General features: G+C 43.9%; 1 protein-coding gene across 6 annotated transcripts in view; it reads left to right on the top strand.

Annotated features, from left to right (window-relative positions):
* Positions 1-20,294, top strand: part of PHACTR2 (phosphatase and actin regulator 2) — a 305,175-nt gene that overhangs the window by 145,630 nt on the left and 139,251 nt on the right. The window contains exon 1 of one of the 6 annotated variants that reach the window (XM_069725911.1): positions 13,812-14,243. The exons of 4 other annotated variants lie outside the window; for them this stretch is intronic. In XM_069725911.1, coding sequence (XP_069582012.1) covers positions 14,198-14,243 — 46 coding nt within the window. In that variant the 5' untranslated portion in view covers positions 13,812-14,197. Of the gene's footprint in view, positions 1-13,811; positions 14,244-20,294 lie in introns of those variants that run through there. One more of the 6 variants, XM_069725913.1, reaches the window with a different exon arrangement.

Consider the following 20,294-nt stretch of genomic DNA (forward strand, 5'->3'; position numbering starts at 1 on the left):
TATGATGGAATATAGGCTGAACTGGATGGACAAATGTCTTTTTTCGGCCTTACTAACTATGTTACTATGTTACTATGTTTGATGGTAGTTGGATTTGTATAGCACCGCATGCTATTTTGGCAATTTATTCAGATTACGGGTGGTGCTCTGCTCCCTTGTTTTTTAGATTTGTTGTATATGTTTTTTAATCATGTTTTTGTGTCAGATTGGATTGGTGTCTTCAATAAACTAATTTATATTTTGAGTATAATTGCTTGTGTGATTTTTATTTTTTATTTAAATATATATATTTCTTTCAAGTGGTTCTTTTTTGGTATACATCTTTTAACTGACCTGAGATATAAGAGAATAGCCTCCCCATACAGGTGACAATCCAGCAGCTGTCGACTGTACACTATAGCTGACAACTTGCTGCATGAGCCACGATCATTGTTTGCACCGTCCATAACTGTTTAACCCCTTAGATGCTGCTGTCAATAGTGACTACGTAATATAAATGGTTAACAGAGTGTGGCGGCTTCCTCTTTATCCCAATTGGTGCCCTCAGATCATGATTGTGTGGTCCTGATGTTTGCCATGGCAATTCATGGCCAAATAGCGGCCTTACAGTCTGCCAGCTACTTGTTCAGAAGTTAGCGACACTTAGGTGGCAAAAATTCACTTTTTCATTCTTGTCATGTCACTTTGCATTAATTCCTGAAAAGCACCTGAAGGGTTAATAAACTACCCGGCAGCAGTTTTCAATATGTCAAGGGGTGCAGTTTTTAAAATGGTATCACTTTTTGGGGTTATTCAATATATAGGACCTCCAAAGTCACTTCAAACCTGGATAGGGCCCTAAAAAAAATTATTTTGCAAATTTCCTTGAAAAAAGGAAAAAATGCAGCTACGTTTTTAAACCTCCTAAAATGCTAACAAAATAACATTTTACAAATGGTTCAAATTTAAAGCAGACATAAGGGAAATGTTATTTATTAATGTTTTACTAGGGTATGACTATCTAGATTAAAGGGATAGTCATTCATAGATTGAAAATTGCTATTTTTTTGTCAAATTTCTGATATTTTTTATAAATAAACACAAAACATATTGACCTAATTTTACCATTATCATAAGGTATAATGTGTCACAAAAAACAGTCTCAAAATCACAGCGATTTGTGAAGTGTTCCAGAGCTATTACCACATAAAGTGACACTGGTCAGATTTAAAAATTTTGGCTCTTCAATACTCCTCTACTAGGATGCAAAATGAAGAGATCCTAAAACACCTACAAAATGCACCCCAATGTTTTCACTTGCTGCTCATATGGCCAAATACAGGTATGAATACACCCTTACAGTGCTGTGAAAATTATCAAACTGATGGCAACGCTACAAAATGCCTTGAAAATGAAGTCCTCAATTTATCCATCTTGATCTGTAAACACGAGCATGTTTGTTAAAGAAAATTGTAAACATTATAGACAGTCCCTTTAAGGAAAACAATAACATTTCCAAGAAAAAAGATAAATTCCCAACTTTGTCCTTCCTCTGATAGTTCACTAATATTTCCTATATAATTATTTCTGGCACATGAGCTGATACCCAGAGCATTTGTGAGAAGAAGGTGCCATGATTACCACTTTGGCTTGCATCAAAGTATCTAGAAGTACAAGTACCCATTCTGTGTGTTCTCATGGCCACTTATGTGGAGTCTGATGCATGACTAGGCACTGAGGTATCAAGTATGTGAATGGAGCAGGAGTGATGTGGTAGCTTGTGATTTGCACTGGGCATATCACTATGTTTTTGTCTTCACAACTGAAATGAATTATGTTCGAGGTACAAAATCGATAGTTGTCAAGTTAAAGTGTATTGTTGGCACTTATTGATGCACCCTGAAGAGACCAATGCTGGAAAGGGATGTTACAGCTTGACAGTCTTAGCTTATTCAATCCTTACCGAGAAGGAAACCTGAAGCATGAATATTTTATATAGCAAATATACATTTAGTACTTATTACTTCTGGACAATAAAAAACGCTTATTATACAGACGCTCCACTGACTCTCACGCTAACCCCTTCTAGGTATGAAAAGATGTAGACACTAATGTATCATTTGGCTTACTGGAATATTTTGGTTATAACAGCAATATGGGTACTTCTATAAGAGTCACATTTAATACAGTGGGGCAAAAAAGTATTTAGTCAGTCAGCAATAGTGCAAGTTCCACCACTTAAAAAGATGAGAGGCGTCTGTAATTTACATCATAGGTAGACCTCAACTATGGGAGACAAACTGAGAAAAAAAAATCCAGAAAATCACATTGTCTGTTTTTTTAACATTTTATTTGCATATTATGGTGGAAAATAAGTATTTGGTCAGAAACAAAATTTCATCTCAATACTTTGTAATATATCCTTTGTTGGCAATGACAGAGGTCAAACGTTTTCTGTAAGTCTTCACAAGGTTGCCACACACTGTTTTTGGTATGTTGGCCCATTCCTCCATGCAGATCTCCTCTAGAGCAGTGATGTTTTTGGCTTTTCGCTTGGCAACACGGATTTTCAACTCCCTCCAAAGGTTTTCTATAGGGTTGAGATCTGGAGACTGGCTAGGCCACTCCAGGACCTTGAAATGCTTCTTACGAAGCCACTCCTTCGTTGCCCTGGCGGTGTGCTTTGGATCATTGTCATGTTGAAAGACCCAGCCACGTTTCATCTTCAATGCCCTTGCTGATGGAAGGAGGTTTGCACTCAAAATCTCACGATACATGGCCCCATTCATTCTTTCATGTACCCGGATCAGTCGTCCTGGCCCCTTTGCAGAGAAACAGCCCCAAAGCATGATGTTTCCACCACCATGCTGTACAGTAGGTATGGTGTTTGATGGATGCAACTCAGTATTCTTTTTCCTCCAAACACGACAAGTTGTGTCTCTACCAAACAGTTCCAGTTTGGTTTCATCAGACCATAGGACATTCTCCCAAAACTCCTCTGGATCATCCAAATGCTCTCTAGCAAACTTCAGACGGGCCCGGACATGTACTGGCTTAAGCAGTGGGACACGTCTGGCACTGCAGGATCTGAGTCCATGGTGGCGTAGTGTGTTACTTATGGTAGGCCTTGTTACATTGGTCCCAGCTCTCTGCAGTTCATTCACTAGGTCCCCCCGCGTGGTTCTGGGATTTTTGCTCACCGTTCTTGTGATCATTCTGACCCCACGGGGTGGGATTTTGCGTGGAGCCCCAGATCGAGGGAGATTATCAGTGGTCTTGTATGTCTTCCATTTTCTAATTATTGCTCCCACTGTTGATTTCTTCACTCCAAGCTGGTTGGCTATTGCAGATTCAGTCTTCCCAGCCTGGTGCAGGGCTACAATTTTGTTTCTGGTGTCCTTTGACAGCTCTTTGGTCTTCACCATAGTGGAGTTTGGAGTCAGACTGTTTGAGGGTGTGCACAGGTGTCTTTTTATACTGATAACAAGTTTAAACAGGTGCCATTACTACAGGTAATGAGTGGAGGAAAGAGGAGACTCTTAAAGAAGAAGTTACAGGTCTGTGAGAGCCAGAAATCTTGATTGTTTGTTTCTGACCAAATACTTATTTTCCACCATAATATGCAAAAAAAATGTTAAAAAAAACAGACAATGTGATTTTCGGGATTTTTTTCTCAGTTTGTCTCCCATAGTTGAGGTCTACCTATGATGTAAATTACAGACGCCTCTCATCTTTTTAAGTGGTGGAACTTGCACTATTGCTGACTGACTAAATACTTTTTTGCCCCACTGTATATATGTAAATGTATTGTTTTCCTTGGGCAACCCCCTTTCTTAAAGTGGCCCCACCACAGAGAGATGGTTTTGCCTGCCTGACTGCTAGCATGCATCTGTTGGCTAGTGTAGGTTTCATAGTAAAAGAGATGCCTCCCCTACCCAGTATTTAATAATAATAATTTTATTTATATAGCGCCAACATATTCCGCAGCGCTTTACAATTAGAGAGGGGATTTGTACAGACAATAGACATTACAGCATAACAGAAATCACAGTTCAAAACAGATACCAAGAGGAATGAGGACCCTGCTCGCAAGCTTACAAACTATGAGGAAAAAGGGAGACAGGGGAGGTGGCTGGTAACAATTGCTTTCTTTGTTCAGACCAGCCATACTGTAAGAATCGGGTGTTCATGTAAAGCTGCATAAACCACTTAACAGTCTAAATATGTAACATTTATTTATAACATTTGTTTTATATACACAGATATAGTGTATATAACAGTAGTATGCCAAAGTTTTAGTCAAGTGTGAAAAAATCCTACAAAGTAAGAATGCCTTTAAAAATGGAAGTTAGTATATTTTCATATGCTAACATTCTTAAAATGTAAAAAGTGAGTGAACAAAACAAAACAAAAAAAAAATTAAATAAATTGTTGTTCCAAACATCTTGGAGATCCAACCACAGATCTCTTACGGATGTGGGTTTGTGTATTTACTGCTGTCTCTTCATATAATCCCAGAAACACTCAATGACATTGATATCAGGGCTTTGTGGGGGGCGATATCATCACTTCCAGGACTCCTTCTTCTTTACACAGAAGATCCGGTAGTTCTTAATGACATTGGATGTATGTTTGGGATTACTATCTTGCTGCAAAATAAATTTGGAGCCAATTACATACCTCTCTGATGGCATTTCATGATGAATAAGTATCAGTGTTTACTACGCACGCAGGTGGTGCCCGGAGTTTGTGGACCCACTGTGCCACAGACCAGACCTACCCTGGATGGGGCGTGACTAAGGCCTCTTTCACACTTCAGTCTTTTGGCGTCAGTCTGAAACCGCCATTTTCCTCAAATAGCGGATCCGCCATTTTTTTTGGCGGATCCGCTATTTTCCCATAGACATACATTAGCGATGGATTGTGGCGGATGGTCGTCCGTTCCATCCGCCATGTGACTTTGGCAGACGTCATCTAGACATTGACGGACATTATAACGTTTGTCTACGCCGAAATGGCAGTTTGCGACGGATCCATCACGTCCGCCATTCCATAGAATGGCAGCCTATGGGCGACGGATCCATCGCGACCGTCATTTGGCGGATCCGTCGTCCCAATCCGCTTTTTCAATTGCGCATGCTCCAAAAAGTAGATACTTTTCCCAGACAACCCCCAAGTAACGGATCCGCCAAAAAAACGGATCCGTTAGAACCGTTTTGTCAACAATTGTGACGCATCCGTCATTATGTCGGAGCAGACTGACGCCAAACAACTGAAGTGTGAAAGAAGCCTTAGCAGCTATGTTGTTGTTCACTGAAGCCTCTAGTGGTGAAGTCAGGCTTGTGAGGCAGTACCTCCAGGGCAGCATCAGGCAGTAGCAGGAACGTTAACTCGGATAGAGAGTCCAAGGCCGGGCAGGGCAGCCACTTGGGACAGGTTCGGAATGTGCACACAGGACAGCCACTTAGGACAAGTTGAGGCTATGCAGACAGAATGACCACTGGGGACAGGTTCAAGCTGCGCAGACAGGATGGCCACTTGGGACAGGTTCGCAATGTGCAGACAGGACGGCCACTTGGGACAGGTTCAGACTGTGCAGACAGGATGGCCACTTGGGACAGGTTCAGACTGTGCAGACAGGATGGCCACTTGGTACAGGTACAGACTGTGCAGACAGGACGGCCATTTGGGACAGGTTCAGACTGTGCAGACAGGATGGCCATTTGGGACAGGTTCAGACTGTGCAGACAGGATGGCCACTTGGGACAGGTTTAGACACACAGTTCAGATACCACCAATAGATACAGATACCGCAGACGTGGTTTTAGGACAGGGACACCGCCGAAGCTGTCACAGGACACAAGGACAACCTAAACTAAACTAAAGGGAAACAGGATACGGAAATAGCTTTCGCCAGGCAACATGTTGATTGTGCTACTGTAAGCAGCCTACATGGCCTAAATATGTAAAGAAGGTTGTCAGTAAGTGAAGGAAAGTGCTTGTAAGGCCGGGGTCACACTTGCGAGTGCAATAAGAGTCTCTCGCATCAATACTCGGCCCTGCGCCGGCATTCGGGACCGGAGCATTCAGCTGCATAGAAATACATGTAGCCGCACACTCCGGTACCGAGTGCCAGGTATTGATGCGAGTTTCTCACATTGCACTAGCAAGTGTGACCCCGGCCTAAGAAGCTATCTCAGAAAGGCAAGATACAGTACTCTCATATGCTTATTGCTTTTTATTAAATCCAAATGAGATTTTGAAACAAATGTGATTGTGTATGATATAATAATGTAGAAAATAAAAAATATTCATCCATATCAATTGTGATTGCTCATAAACAGTTCAACTGTGACTTTTAAAAAAATTATAATGTTTCGGCTCATCTCGAGCCTTGTTCACATCTGGTCACAGTGATCAGATGAGGAAAAAAAATGCCACAAAAAAACACCAATGGCTGCTGGCACAGGGAAGCACAGAATTAATCTGTTCAGGAAATATGGCAGCTGTGTTTGTTCCTGAGTTGTTCTACCATGGCCTGTGAAGTCTCCAGTCTTCCATTGAGCTCATCTGTGACGTCATTGGGGAGTAATTGTAGTTGTGGAACATGATGATTTGCATACCCATGTGCATTTAGCGTGGCAAAACATTCCTCAGACAACCATTAATAACGTCATTGATAGCAACCAAGATGTTCAACTGCGTGTATTTCTGTGCATGCCATTCATAATCAATACTGAATAAATCAAGAAGTTTTTAAAGCTTTGATTTCAATCACCCGTGTGATTTTCCTAACTCCACAATTACCGTATATATATCCTAAAATACCTGTATCCATTTTTATGCAAATAACTGTCTTTATTGAGATGCAATGCATCCTAACAAAAAATACATATAAATGATCATAATGATTTAGATAGATGTTTGATGGAAGTTGTAATATAGGCTACATTCAGTTTTAGGCCATGTTCACACGTTCCTGATTTCCCTGCTGTTTTTTCTGCACTAAAAACCGCAGCTCTTGGCAGAAAACGCTGGCCCTTTTTTTGGTGCTTTTTTGGTGCGTTTTTTGATGCGTTTTTTTTATGCAGTTTTCTATGCAGAGTCTGTGTGTTTTCTAGGAAGTTTTTTAGGGTTAAAATGGCTGAAAATACCCTAACCCTACCCCTACCCCTAACCCTAACCCTACCCCTAACCCTAGTGGAAAAAAAAAAATTCTTTATTTTTTTATTGTCCCTACCTATGGGGGTGACAAAGGGGGGGGGTCATTTACTATTTTTTTTATTTTGATCACTGAGATATAACCTATCTCAGTGATCAAAATGCACGTTGGAACGAATCTGCCGGCCGGCAGGTTCGGCGGGCGCACTGCGCATGCGCCCGCCATTTTGCAAGATGGCGGCGCCCAGGGAGAAGACGGACGGACAGACACCGGGAGGCCGGGTAAGTATAAGGGGGGAGATGAGGGCACGGGGGGGCGTCGGAGCACGGGGGGGGGGTGGCATCGGAGCATGGGGGGGTGGGATTGGGGCACGGGGGGGCAGCCACACTGCAGCGGTTCTGCACCACAAACCGCAGAAAACCCGCAGATATTTTTTTCATCTGCGGGTTTTACTGCGGGTTTGACCTCACAATGGAGGTCTATGGGTGCAGAACCGCTGCAGTTCCGCAAAAAGAAGTGACATGGTACTTCTTTTTTACCGCGGCTATTCAGCGCGGCTTTTTTCGCGATTTTCCGCAATGTGGGCACAGCAGTTCCTGTTTTCCATAGGGTACATTGTAATGTACCCTGCATGGAAAACAGCTGCGGACCCGCAGCGGGAAAATCGCGGCGGTTCCACATTAAAAAAAGGATGGTGTGAACATGGCCTTAGAGCTTTGACATTACAAACAGGAGATACAAGAGTTACTTTTTACAAATGCACAAACTAGTTTCACTATCAGTTTGTTAATATGTCCCCCAGATTGTAATCCTACAATTTGGATTGTGTATGGCCTGTAATGTTCTCACCATTGCATAAAAATTGTGCACAAAAGGCAGTAGATATATTTTCAGTGTTTAGTTGCTATTAACATACCAAAAAGATTTTAACTATTCACTTGTCACTAAATAATGAAAGCTAGCCAAAACAATCATTCCATGTGTTCCTGCAAGAGCAACACAAAGGATTTCAAGTGACAAAATTATTAGCATATCAACAAGCTCATCTTGGCAGGCAAGCCCTTCTTTACTTGCATCTAACACTTACCCTTCTCACAGAAGCCTCTTTGTTTTTGACTGTTGGTAAGAGAACAGGGGAATGTGAAAGAGAGAAAAGAAAGTGCACCCTAAGTCCTGGGGATAAAATACTCCTTATTATAAGCCTCATAATGAGCGTGATTAAACCTTTTTGGTATGATTATTGCAAAACTTATAAAAGTAATTCCTTGATTGATTGATAGGTAAGTGCTGACTGATAGATTTGGAATGTGCTGAAAAACAAGCCCTTCCCATGGAGGCCCCACCTTGGAAATTATGGGACTTGGCTCCTCTACACTATACATGGATGTTAAAGACAGCAGCTGTCATGACACCAGCTCCTGCTGCAATGGCCAGGATCAGAGGTAACTCTGATCCTGCTGTCCCACCCCTTGAATGCTGTTCCACCATAAGCCACACCTATTAGCCCTTCCACAGTGTCTTATAGCATGCATGTAATCTGGATGAGCCTAAGCCACTACAATACAGATTGCATTGTATTATAAAAACTAGTGGGATTAAATTTTTTTTCCATAATTACAGTTTATGCTCAACTAAACTCTGAGCCAGCCCCTTTTCTGTTCAGCTGTGATGAAGCTGACTTGGCTACTGGAATAAAGCAGTTAACCAGTCCCTTTCACATACAACGCCTGATGATGTGCTGACACACTAACTGAGAGAACGCAGCACATTAAGGCTATGTGCACACGTCAGAATTTTCTTGCAGAAATTTCCTGACAAAATCAGGACATTTTTGTCAGAAATCCGCATGCGTTTTTTGTGCGTTTTTTGCGCGGATTTTTTGCGTTTTTTTTCCGGACACTCCAATTTAATGGGAAATCCGCAAAAAATCCGCAAAAATAATGAACATGCTACTTCTTTTTGCGGAATGCGTTTTTTTTTTGCGGAAAAAAACGCAAACATGTGCACAAAACATGCAGAATGCATTCTGAATGATAGGATGTGTATTGTTTGAATGTTTTTAGAGATTTTATAGCGTTTTTATTGTTTATTGGGAAAATCCGCAAAAAAAAAAACGCAAAAAATGTGTGCACATAGCCTAATAGCTGAAGATTGGTGAAATTTCTATCCCTGGGCTCTAACCATTTTCCTATCTGAAATAGTAGAACATAGCTGCAAATATCTTTACCTATAGTTCCATACAAATAAAAATGTAGCAAGTTTATTTGGTTCTATTCTGAGATATATTTCATGATTGTCCAGGCCCCTGACTACACTCTGGTGCGATAAACCTCTAGGAGAGGGTAGTAAATTTCATGTACTTTCATCAATAGTTTTATAAAGAACTTGTCATTTCCCCAAATGCTAATAGCCTGCAGATATGAGGTTAATCTGCAGGTTAATAGCGTTCTAATGTTGCCACCTTATTAAATTAACTTTATTCTTCCTGGGAGCTTCTGACTTTCAGTCAAAGCTCTTTGATAGCTTGCTCTGCACAAATACACTGCAGGGCAAGCTGTCAATCAAAGTGCTGGGGGCGTGCTTACAGCCACCTCTCACTGTCTACTGATTGGTCTCTGAATCTATTCTAGCAGCCTCTATGACTGAAACCTGGCAGCTCCCTTGAGGAATAAAGTTAATTTCTTCGCAGTAGCTGCACTTTCAGTAAGGCAGACAGACAACATTGACGTTGAGATCCAATAACCTGCAGATTTACTTTATATCTTCAAGTTAACTCATGCTGTAATCAGCTGGCATGTATCATCTACAGGTGGATCTGAGCTCTACTTGCGGCTGTTAACCAGTTTAATCCCGCTGTCAATCTCTGACAGCGGGATTTAACACGTGCCAGCTGGAAGCACATCACAAATCCCACCCATCGGCACCACTGTCACATGATCGGGGGCGCCGATGAGTTGTCTTGACAGCCAGGAGTCTGCAGGAGATTCCTGTGCCTGTCATTACGATACTCCTGTGAACGCCAGATCATGGCCGGCTTTCATAGGAGACTGTCATCTCTGCAATACATAGTAGTGCTGAAGCACTGCTATGTATAGCACAGGCAATAGGATGATCCCAGCTTCATGTCTCCTAAAGTGACTAATAACCCCTTACCGACATCGGGCGTAATAGTATGCTGATGTGGGCTCCGGTGGTGAGCCCACATCTTTTCTGGGACATGTCAGCTGTTTTGAACAGCTGACATGTACCCGCAATAGCTGCGGGTGGAATCACGATCTACCTGCATCTATTAACTAGTTAAATGCCGCTGTCAAACTCTGACAGCGGCATTTAAATGGCGCTTCTGGCAATCGTGCTGGAAATACGCACAGCGGTGACCCCGTCACGTGATCAGGGGTCATCGGTTCATCGGTATGACAACCAGAGGTCTCCTAGAGACCTCTGTTTATCAGTTCTGGATTGCTATGAGCGGCACCCAGTGGTCGGCGCTCACAGCAAGTCAGTAATTCAGCTACATAGAGGCAAACTGATCATCACCTCCATGTAGCTGACCCGATCGGGCTATGGCAGCTTCTAGTCTCATATGGAGACGATTGAAGCATGCCAAAAGTTAAAGAAAATTGTTTTTAAAATATTTAAAAAATGAAAAAAAATATAAAAGTTCAAATTACCCCCCTTTTGCCCCGTTCAAAATAAAACAATAAAAAAAAAAATCAAACATATATATGGTATCGCCGCGTTCAGAATCGCCCGATCTATCAATAAGAAAAAAAGGATTAACCTGATTGCTAAACGGCGTAGCAATAAAAAAAAAGTAAAAAAGCCAGAATTACGGTTTTTTGGTCGCCACGACATTGCATTAAAATGCAATAAGGGGCGATCAAAAGAGATTGTATCTGCACCAAAATGCTATCATTAATAACGTCAGCTCTGCATGCAAAAAATAAGCCCTCACCCAACCCGAGATCATGAAAAATGGAGACGCTACAGGTATCAGAAAATGGAGCAATTTTTTTTTTTAGCACAGTTTAGATTTTTTTTCACCACTTAGATAAAAAAGCACCTAGACATGTTTGGTGTCCATGAACTCATAATGACCTGGAGGATCAAAATGACAGGTCAGTTTTAGCATTTAGTGAACAAAGCAAAAAAGCCAAACAAATACAAGTTGGGATTGCACTTTTTTTGCAATTTCAAATAAAAAAGTTATGGCTCTGGGAAAGAGGGGAGCGAAAAACGAAAACACAAAACCGGAAAAATCTCCGGTCATAAAGGGGTTAAACAACAAAACGTAAAAAAAAAAAAAAAAAAGTTTTTCAAATATTACAAATTACAGTTCTAGCCATATTTTGTGTAAATATACACTGTAATGTAGTGGCCAAAGTGTTTATTGCAAATGTGACTACTACCTCCCTCATCTTTCAGAATACATCTATGTATACAGTAAGTGGCTGTATTCCTGAGAATGAGGGGGGTGCTAGTCTCAATATATACGGTACTGTAGGCACTGTACTGTAACTGACAGATCCCCCATAACAGAGCGTCATCCACAGATAATATTTTTGTATTTTATTAAAGGTTTTTGCACACTGTTTGGCTCAAAATATTTTTTTTCTTATTTTCCTCTCTAAAATCTAGGTGCGTCTTATAATCAGGTGCGTCTTATAAAGTGAAAAACACGGTATTTGGTATCACGGTGGAATGAAGATTTTTTCCTACCTTTCACCTGGATTGGACACTGTTCCTTTTCGCTTCTTGACACATGCAGTATATGGTATCGCTGCGTTCAGAAATGTCCGATCTATCAAAATATAAATTAATCAGATTGGTAAATGAGAAAGAAATCAAAATGCCAGAAAAAAGTTTTTTGGGGAGGCATCGCAACATTGCAGTAACAGGCAATCAAAACATCGTATCTACCCCAAAACGAAAAAAATAAACCCCAAAAATAAAAAAAAAATACTCCAAAATAAAAATGTCACCTTGGGGAGCAAAAGATAAGCTCTCACACAGCCTCATATCCCAAAAAAGTGAAAACGCTACGGGTCTTGGAAAATGGCAACAAACGCAAAACTTTTTTTTCATTCAAATTTGGGATTTTTTTCACCACTTAAGAAAACAATAAACTATACAAGTTTGGTATCTGCGTACTCGTTCTGACCTGGAGAATCATATTGCCAGGTTAGTTTTGCCATAAAATGCTCAAAACACTGAACATATGACCAGGGAAGTAGTTTTCCAATGGAAACGAATAGCAAACGTCTTTCACGTATTTTTTAAGCGATTTTTCTGAAAATTCTGTGCCAGTACAATAGTCTCAGACTATGCTTAGACACACTTCTTTTGACGCGATCAAAAATGAATAATTTTCAAGAGAAAACGTATTCAGAAAATGTTCCTTTTTTCAGAGTTTTTATTATCCTGATGAGGAAGATTTGTAAAGAGTGTGCCAAAATGTTGCCAGTTTCTCCTAGCTCTGCCGAAATGGACAAGGCTGAGTGGGATGGGGGGGCCTGAAGTCCAGTGTAGCCCTCACCACTCGCTCCTGATTGTCGAGGCATACACCCCTTTATGACTCCACCAGACCCCTCATCAATTGTGATGAGCGAGTGTACTCGGTACTTGAGATTTCTCGAGCATGCTCGGGGGTCCTCCGAGTATTTGTAAGTACTCGGAGATTTAGTTTTTCTTGCCGGAGCTGAATGACTTACATCTGTTAGCCAGCTTGATTACATGTGGGGATTCCCTAGCAACCAGGCAACCCCCACATGTACTTATGCTGGCTAACCGATGTAAATCATTCAGCTGCGGCGCTGAAAACTAAATCTCCGAGTACTTACAAATACTCGGAGGACACCCGAGCATGCTCGAGAAATCTCGAGTACCGAGTATATTCGCTCATCACTACTCAAGTCCAGCGAGAAAATCACCCATCTTCACGAATCAGGACCAGTCTTTCTGGCTGAATTTCGAAGCAGAAACGGAAAGTTCACATAGGGCATTTTTGCTGCATTTTTTTATGCTAATTTTCAGCTGTGTTTTACAGTACCAGCAAAGCCTATGAGATTTCAGAAATCTCATGCACACACATTGGGTTTTTGTGTGATCGCTAGTTTGTGCTTTGCTGCGTTTTTTGGACATACAGCATGTCACTTCTTTCAGCGTTTTTGCTGTTTTTGACCCATTGACTTGAATGGGTGTTGAAAAAACAAAAACGCAGGTATCATTACTCATTGCGTTTTTGCTGCTGAAAATTCATGGACATTAGCATGGACAGAGACACAAAAAAATGCACACAAAAAAACGCACCTAAGCCTGCGTTTTTGACGCAGCGTCTTTCCTGCCGCGTCTTTCCTGCCAAGAAGATCAGGTTTTGCTGCAGAAAAAAACAGCAAAAACGCCCTGTGTGAATTTACCCTCAGAGTTGTTGCAGTTTCTGCTCCCAAATCTCCTAAAAAAAGCCCCTCCTGTACATATAGCCAGCAAGGAATGTGAAATGTTTCTGAGGTGATTTTTGAGGCGTTTCTTGGAGCAGATATACTCCAAAAATCTTTCCACAAATCTCTATGACATTTTCTCAACCCTAACCATTAGGACATCGTCACACCAAGCAACAAATGATATAATCTCCTCAAGTGGCTGGAGAGAAGAACTTGTGGGACTGGAAGGCAGAAACAGGAGGGAGGGATAGAGGCAACTACTAGTGCACAACAAAAAAGAGAGAAGCGGAAAGAGAGGGGAAGAGGCTGATAGGACACACGGCTGAGGTAACCGAGAAGGGGCAGTGGGCGGGAGAGCAGAGGAAGAGAGGGAGGGCGCGGAGATGGAGGGAGTGTGTCTGTGTGTGACCTGCGACCCGCACTAATCTGCTGCAGGAATGACAGGCATTCACACTGGAGCCCTGGCTGCATCTGGCGGTGCCGGACACGGAGCCGGGCACAGCTAACTACAGCCGAGCGGAGGACATGACACCCTGGGATTACTTCTGCCCGGCGGCCACCGGAGCCTGAGCCCTGCCTGAGTGCCGGACAAAGGGCCCCTCCTGGAAGAGAAGCGATGGGTCAGACGTCCGTATCCACTCTGTCCGAGCAACCTGGCAGCGGTGAGTACCAGTGTGTGCCCGGAGGAATGGGCAGAGGCAGCCTCCTCATCCCTGGCACAGAGGGCAGACCAGCAAGCAAGCATGGGCATATACTAAAGTGGTGCCAACTTGGAAGTCACTTGTAATGATGTGCAGTTGTGGGTACCTAGTGCCAGCTTCAGTGCTTCATCATTGTGCCAATTAATAACACCAAAAGTGGCACATGATCAAACCAGGCTTCCTAATCGTGTCCTGGGCATTCTAATGGTGCATTGTGTACTGAGGTACTGGCATACATTATTAGTGCACATGAGGGTGGGCGCAGGAGAGAAGCTGCTGCTCCAAGGTGCCCTGTGCCACTAAAACATGAGCAAAGCACATTACTTATGAAGTTTGATCGCAGCAAGCATCTCTCTTGAGGGGCAAGTTGTCACCTACCGGTCACGAAGCAGCAGTCCTCCAGATTCTTGAACCAATGCTTAGAAAACTGCTAGGCTTATAATAATAAATTAGGCAGCATAAATTACTCCATAATCAATTATCACGATGGGGATGAGCTACTTTTGAACTAAGACATGGTGTTAGAAAACATCCCATCCCAAGAACTCTTCAGGCCCATACACTCCTCTCCATAGGCCTCTGAGACACACAGTGCTCATAGCCCTGCAGTATGTTTTTACTTATTTATTTGCTTTTATAGCACCATCAATTTCTGCAGCAATTTACAGACATTATGATCACTGTCCTGTTGGGAATCACAATTTAAATTCCCTATGACTATGTTTTTGGAGTGTGGGAGGAAACGAGAATATCTGGACGTATCCCACACACACAGGAAGAACAAAACCAGAGTGCCCAGTGGAAACACGCACAAAAACAGGGAGAACATAACAGAGTGCCCAGAGGAAACCCACACACAATCATATGGAGAACATACCAGAGTGCCCAGAGGAAACCCACATAAACACAGGGAGAACATAACCAGAGTGCCCAGAGGAAACCCACACAAACACATGGAGAACATACCAGAGTGCCCAGAGGAAACGCACACAAACACAGGGAGAACAAACCAGAGTGCCCAGAGGAAACCCACACAAACACATGGAGAACATACCAGAGTGCCCAGAGGAAACCCACACAAACACAGGGAGAACAAACCAGAGTGCCCAGAGGAAACCCACACAAACACATGGAGAACAAATCAGAGTGCCCAGAGGAAACCTACACAAACACAGGGAGAGCAAACCAGAGTGCCCAGAGGAAACCCACACAAACACATGAAGAACAAAACCAGAGTGCCCAGAGGAAACCCACACAAACACAGGGAGAACAAACCAGAGTGCCCAGAGGAAACCCACACAAACACATGGAGAACATACCAGAGTGCCCAGAGGAAACGCACACAAACACAGGGAGAACAAACCAGAGTGCCCGGAGGAATCCCACACAAACACAGGGAGAACAAACCAGAGTGCCCAGAGGAAACCCACACAAACACATGGAGAACAAACCAGAGTGCCCAGAGGAAACCCACACAAACACATGGAGAACAAACCAGAGTGCCCAGAGGAAACCCACACAAACACATGGAGAACAAACCAGAGTGCCCAGAGGAAACCCAGACAAACACAGGGAGAACAAACCAGAGTGCCCAGAGGAAACCCACACAAACACATGGAGAACAAATCAGAGTGCCCAGAGGAAACCTACACAAACACAGGGAGAGCAAACCAGAGTGCCCAGAGGAAACCCACACAAACACATGAAGAACAAAACCAGAGTGCTGACAGAAAACCCACACAAACACAGGGAGAACAAACCAGAGTGCCCAGAGGAAACCCACACAAGCAAAGGGAGAACATACAAACTCCTTGCTGGGATTCAAACCCAATATGATGGTGCGAATCACTGAACAACCGAGCAGGTTCACTAAATGTTCATGGACATAGGGGTGGGGAACCTACAACTATCCCTTTAATTTCAAGTTATTCATTGCATAGAGTTTGCCATTGAGAAGCTTATCTGTCCTACACTGTGGCTTTAGAATGGTTGACAATTGGTAAAAAATAAATATGGGGATTAGATGAGCACACTCACGTCCCGCAGGAAGAAGCAGATTCTGTCAGCCAGGCATTCATTTCGGGTTATTGTGTGTGTACCTTGCTGGAAACAATAGACTGTAGAAGAAAACTGATTACTTTATTGGACATGCCTGGTGTTTATGAACAAGGAGAAGGTGTTAATAGCATCCATCCAGGATTCCAGGAATGTGGCCCACTGTTGCTTGTGTATGGCTGCCATATGCAGATCACTATGTATGTCCATAATAATAATAATAATAATAATCTTTATTTTTATATAGCGCTAACATATTCCGCAGCGCTTTACAGTTTGCACACATTATCATCACTGTCCCCGATAGGGCTCACAATCTAAATTCCCTATCAGTATGTCTTTGGAATGTGGGAGGAAACCGGAGTGCCCGGAGGAAACCCACGCAAACACGGAGAGAACATACAAACTCTTTGCAGATGTTGTCCTGGGTGGGATTAGAACTCAGGACTCCAGCGCTGCAAGGCTGCAGTGCTAACCACTGCGCCACCGTGCTGTCCATTACTCCTATTTCTCCTGTGAGGCTCAGTGTTGCCTTCCATGTGAGCAGAGAGCTCTCTCTGAACTTTCCACCAATCACTTCTGATCTCCACTGCTAGATTTCCTGTCCATTGCAGATCATGACATGGATATGGAGCAGATATGTTTCTGGGGCCACTCTCAGGCGTTCTGATGGTTGCAGAACAATGTATTATGTTTTCTAAATAAAAGGAAGGAAGTCGCCATTTGGCAGTAACATGAATAGCAGCAGCTGAAATGTTCTTTGTAGGCTTTGAAGTGCTGAAAGTCGCTTATGAGGGCTCTTTCTGAAAAGTAACCAAGCATCTTCTGTATATTTAGTAAACAAAAAGAGAAATGTTTAAAAAAAAAAAAAAGTTTACATAAGCAAGTAATAAGGTTGTGTTCTCAAGCTGCGCTTCTGCACCTATGCCTACCTGCAGAGGGACTGATCGGAGTGTTACTGCAAACTTACGCACTCCTTGGTGGCCTTAGCTGGACCTTGTACGCCGCGAGCACTGCCAGCATAAAGAAGCAAATCGGGCTATTTACATGGAGCAATGATCTGTAGTATATGTGGACGAATAATTATTTGTCCCCCAACCGTTTCTTTATGAGTGGCGGCTAGTGTTGAGCGATACCTTCCGATATCGGAAAGTATCGGTATCGGTTTGGATCGGCCGATATTCAAAAAATATCGGATATCGCCGATACCGATACCCGATCCCAATGCAAGTCAATGGGACCAAAATATCGGAATTAAAATAAACCCTTTCTTTCCTTGTAGGTTCATTCTACATGAAGGAAAACAACTAAGAATAATGCCGGATGTATTTGGGGAGGTGGCGGAGACATTAAAGTCATAGAGGTTTATCCCAATCAAATAGAATAGCATGTTTTTTGTTTTTTTTTAAGACGTTCGGAGTGACAAAGATATTGACTATGTAAATTTTTTTTTTATTTTGTCAGATATTGATGTTTCACTATTCCACGCCCTTCCCCTTCTTTTTTTTCTTTTTTTTTTTCTTTTCCCACACTTTCATCTTCATCATCATCAGCATCTTTGACATCAACTTCTTCACCTTATTCATCTTCTTCTTCATCTTCTACCTATTTTTTTTTTTTTATTACATTCTTCATATTCATTTTATTCAACTATTATTATTCTTCTTATTCTACATATTCTTTTTATTCCACTGTTATTATTCTTCCTATTCTACTTCTTCATCATATTCTCATTTGTGACAGGCATTCCCGTAGTTGTTATCTATAAAAGTTTGAAGATTACACCTTCCGTTCTGCCAGTCACAAAAGTTACATTTGTCCGCGTTCAGTTTGGCCTGCAGCATCAGGCTTTATCCAGGGGCACCACGAGGAGGAACGGACTCACCCCCATACACTGCTTAGTCTTCTTCTGCATATAATTTAGATAATATCTTTTGCTCTGATATTAAGTCTTATGCTTAATGTTCTTCTGCTCTTTGTTCTGCAGCCTCTTGTTCTTCTGCTTCTCGGTCTTCCATGTTGTCGTCTCCAGGGTCGTCGTCTCCAGTGTCGTCATCTCCGCCGTCGTCGTCTCCGCCGTCGTCGTCGTCGTCATCGGGGTGGTCTTCCGTGTCGTCGTCATCGTGGTGGTCTTCCGGGTCGTCGACGTTAGGGTCTTCAACTTGGAAATGTAGCAGAAGGTACAAGAAGGCTGAGAAAATGCCAAGAACCAGCTGATGGAACTGGAACTCGGATGGCTACCCGAAGGTTCAAGAGCCTATGGAACTACCGAGGACCAGCTGACGTTACTGGAACCCGGTTACTAAGCAGGAGGTACCCGTGCTAAAAAGCACTACCAAGGACCGCCTGACGTTGACGGAACTCGGATACCCAGAAGGAGGCACCTAAGCCAAAGGCTCTGCCCGGAACCAGCTGACGTTACTGGAACCAGGATGGGGAGCAGAAGGTACAAGAGCAAAAGACACTGCCGAGAACCAGCTGACGGTACTGGAACCCGGATGGGTAGCCGAAGGTCCAAGAGCCAATGGAACTACCGAGGACCAGCTGACGTTACTGGAACCCGGTTACTAAGCAGGAGGTACCCGTGCCTGAAAGCACTACCAAGGACCACCTGACGTTGGTGGAACTTGGATACCCAGAAGGAGGCACCTAAGCCAAAGGCTCTGCCCGGAACCAGCTGACGGTACTGGAACCAGGATGGGGAGCAGAAGGTACAAGAGCAAAAGACACTGCCGAGAACCAGCTGACGGTGCTGGAACCAGGTGGTGGACCCGAAGGTCCACAGGAGAGGAGAGAACAGCTAGGCCGCGAGGCAGCCGCAGTTACCGAACCCCAACAGTCCTACAGGGGGAGCTGGGCCTACTGGCACTACAGAACCAGCCTTGACTACCAGTTCACGCAGCCCACATAGGAAGCTCCTAAACTGGAGGCACCCTGGAGTTGGCTAACCCGACCGCACCACGACGAGGCAAGCATAGGTGTCTCAGTGAGCTTGACACAACCCGGAAACAGCTGACGGTGCTGAAACCAGGCTTGGCACGAGGGAGTACCTGTGACAAAAACACTGCCGAGAACCAGCTGGCGGTGCTGGAACCCGGATGCGTTGCCCCAGTGTGCAAGAGCCAATGGCACGACCGAGGACCAGCTGACGGTGCTGGAACCCGGTTACTAAGCTGTAGGTGCCCGCGCTTAAAAGCACTACCAAGGACCGCCTGGCGTTGGCGGAACTCGGATACCCAGGAGGAGGCACCTAAGCCAAAGGCTCGGCCCGGAACCAGCTGACGGTGCTGGAACCAGGTGGTGGACCCGAAGGTCCACAGGAGAGGAGAGAACAGCTAGGCCGCGAGGCAGCCGCAGTTACCGAACCCCAACAGTCCTACAGGGGGAGCTGGGCCTACTGGCACTACAGAACCAGCCTTGACTACCAGTTCACGCAGCCCACATAGGAAGCTCCTAAACTGGAGGCACCCTGGAGTTGGCTAACCCGACCGCACCACGACGAGGCAAGCATAGGTGTCTCAGTGAGCTTGACACAACCCGGAAACAGCTGACGGTGCTGAAACCAGGCTTGGCACGAGGGAGTACCTGTGACAAAAACACTGCCGAGAACCAGCTGGCGGTGCTGGAACCCGGATGCGTTGCCCCAGTGTGCAAGAGCCAATGGCACGACCGAGGACCAGCTGACGGTGCTGGAACCCGGTTACTAAGCTGTAGGTGCCCGCGCTTAAAAGCACTACCAAGGACCGCCTGGCGTTGGCGGAACTCGGATACCCAGGAGGAGGCACCTAAGCCAAAGGCTCGGCCCGGAACCAGCTGACGGTGCTGGAACCAGGTGGTGGACCCGAAGGTCCACAGGAGAGGAGAGAACAGCTAGGCCGCGAGGCAGCCGCAGTTACCGAACCCCAACAGTCCTACAGGGGGAGCTGGGCCTACTGGCACTACAGAACCAGCCTTGAC

The sequence above is a fragment of the Ranitomeya imitator genome, chromosome 5 (genome assembly GCF_032444005.1).
Source record: "Ranitomeya imitator isolate aRanImi1 chromosome 5, aRanImi1.pri, whole genome shotgun sequence".
NCBI lineage: Eukaryota > Metazoa > Chordata > Amphibia > Anura > Dendrobatidae > Ranitomeya > Ranitomeya imitator.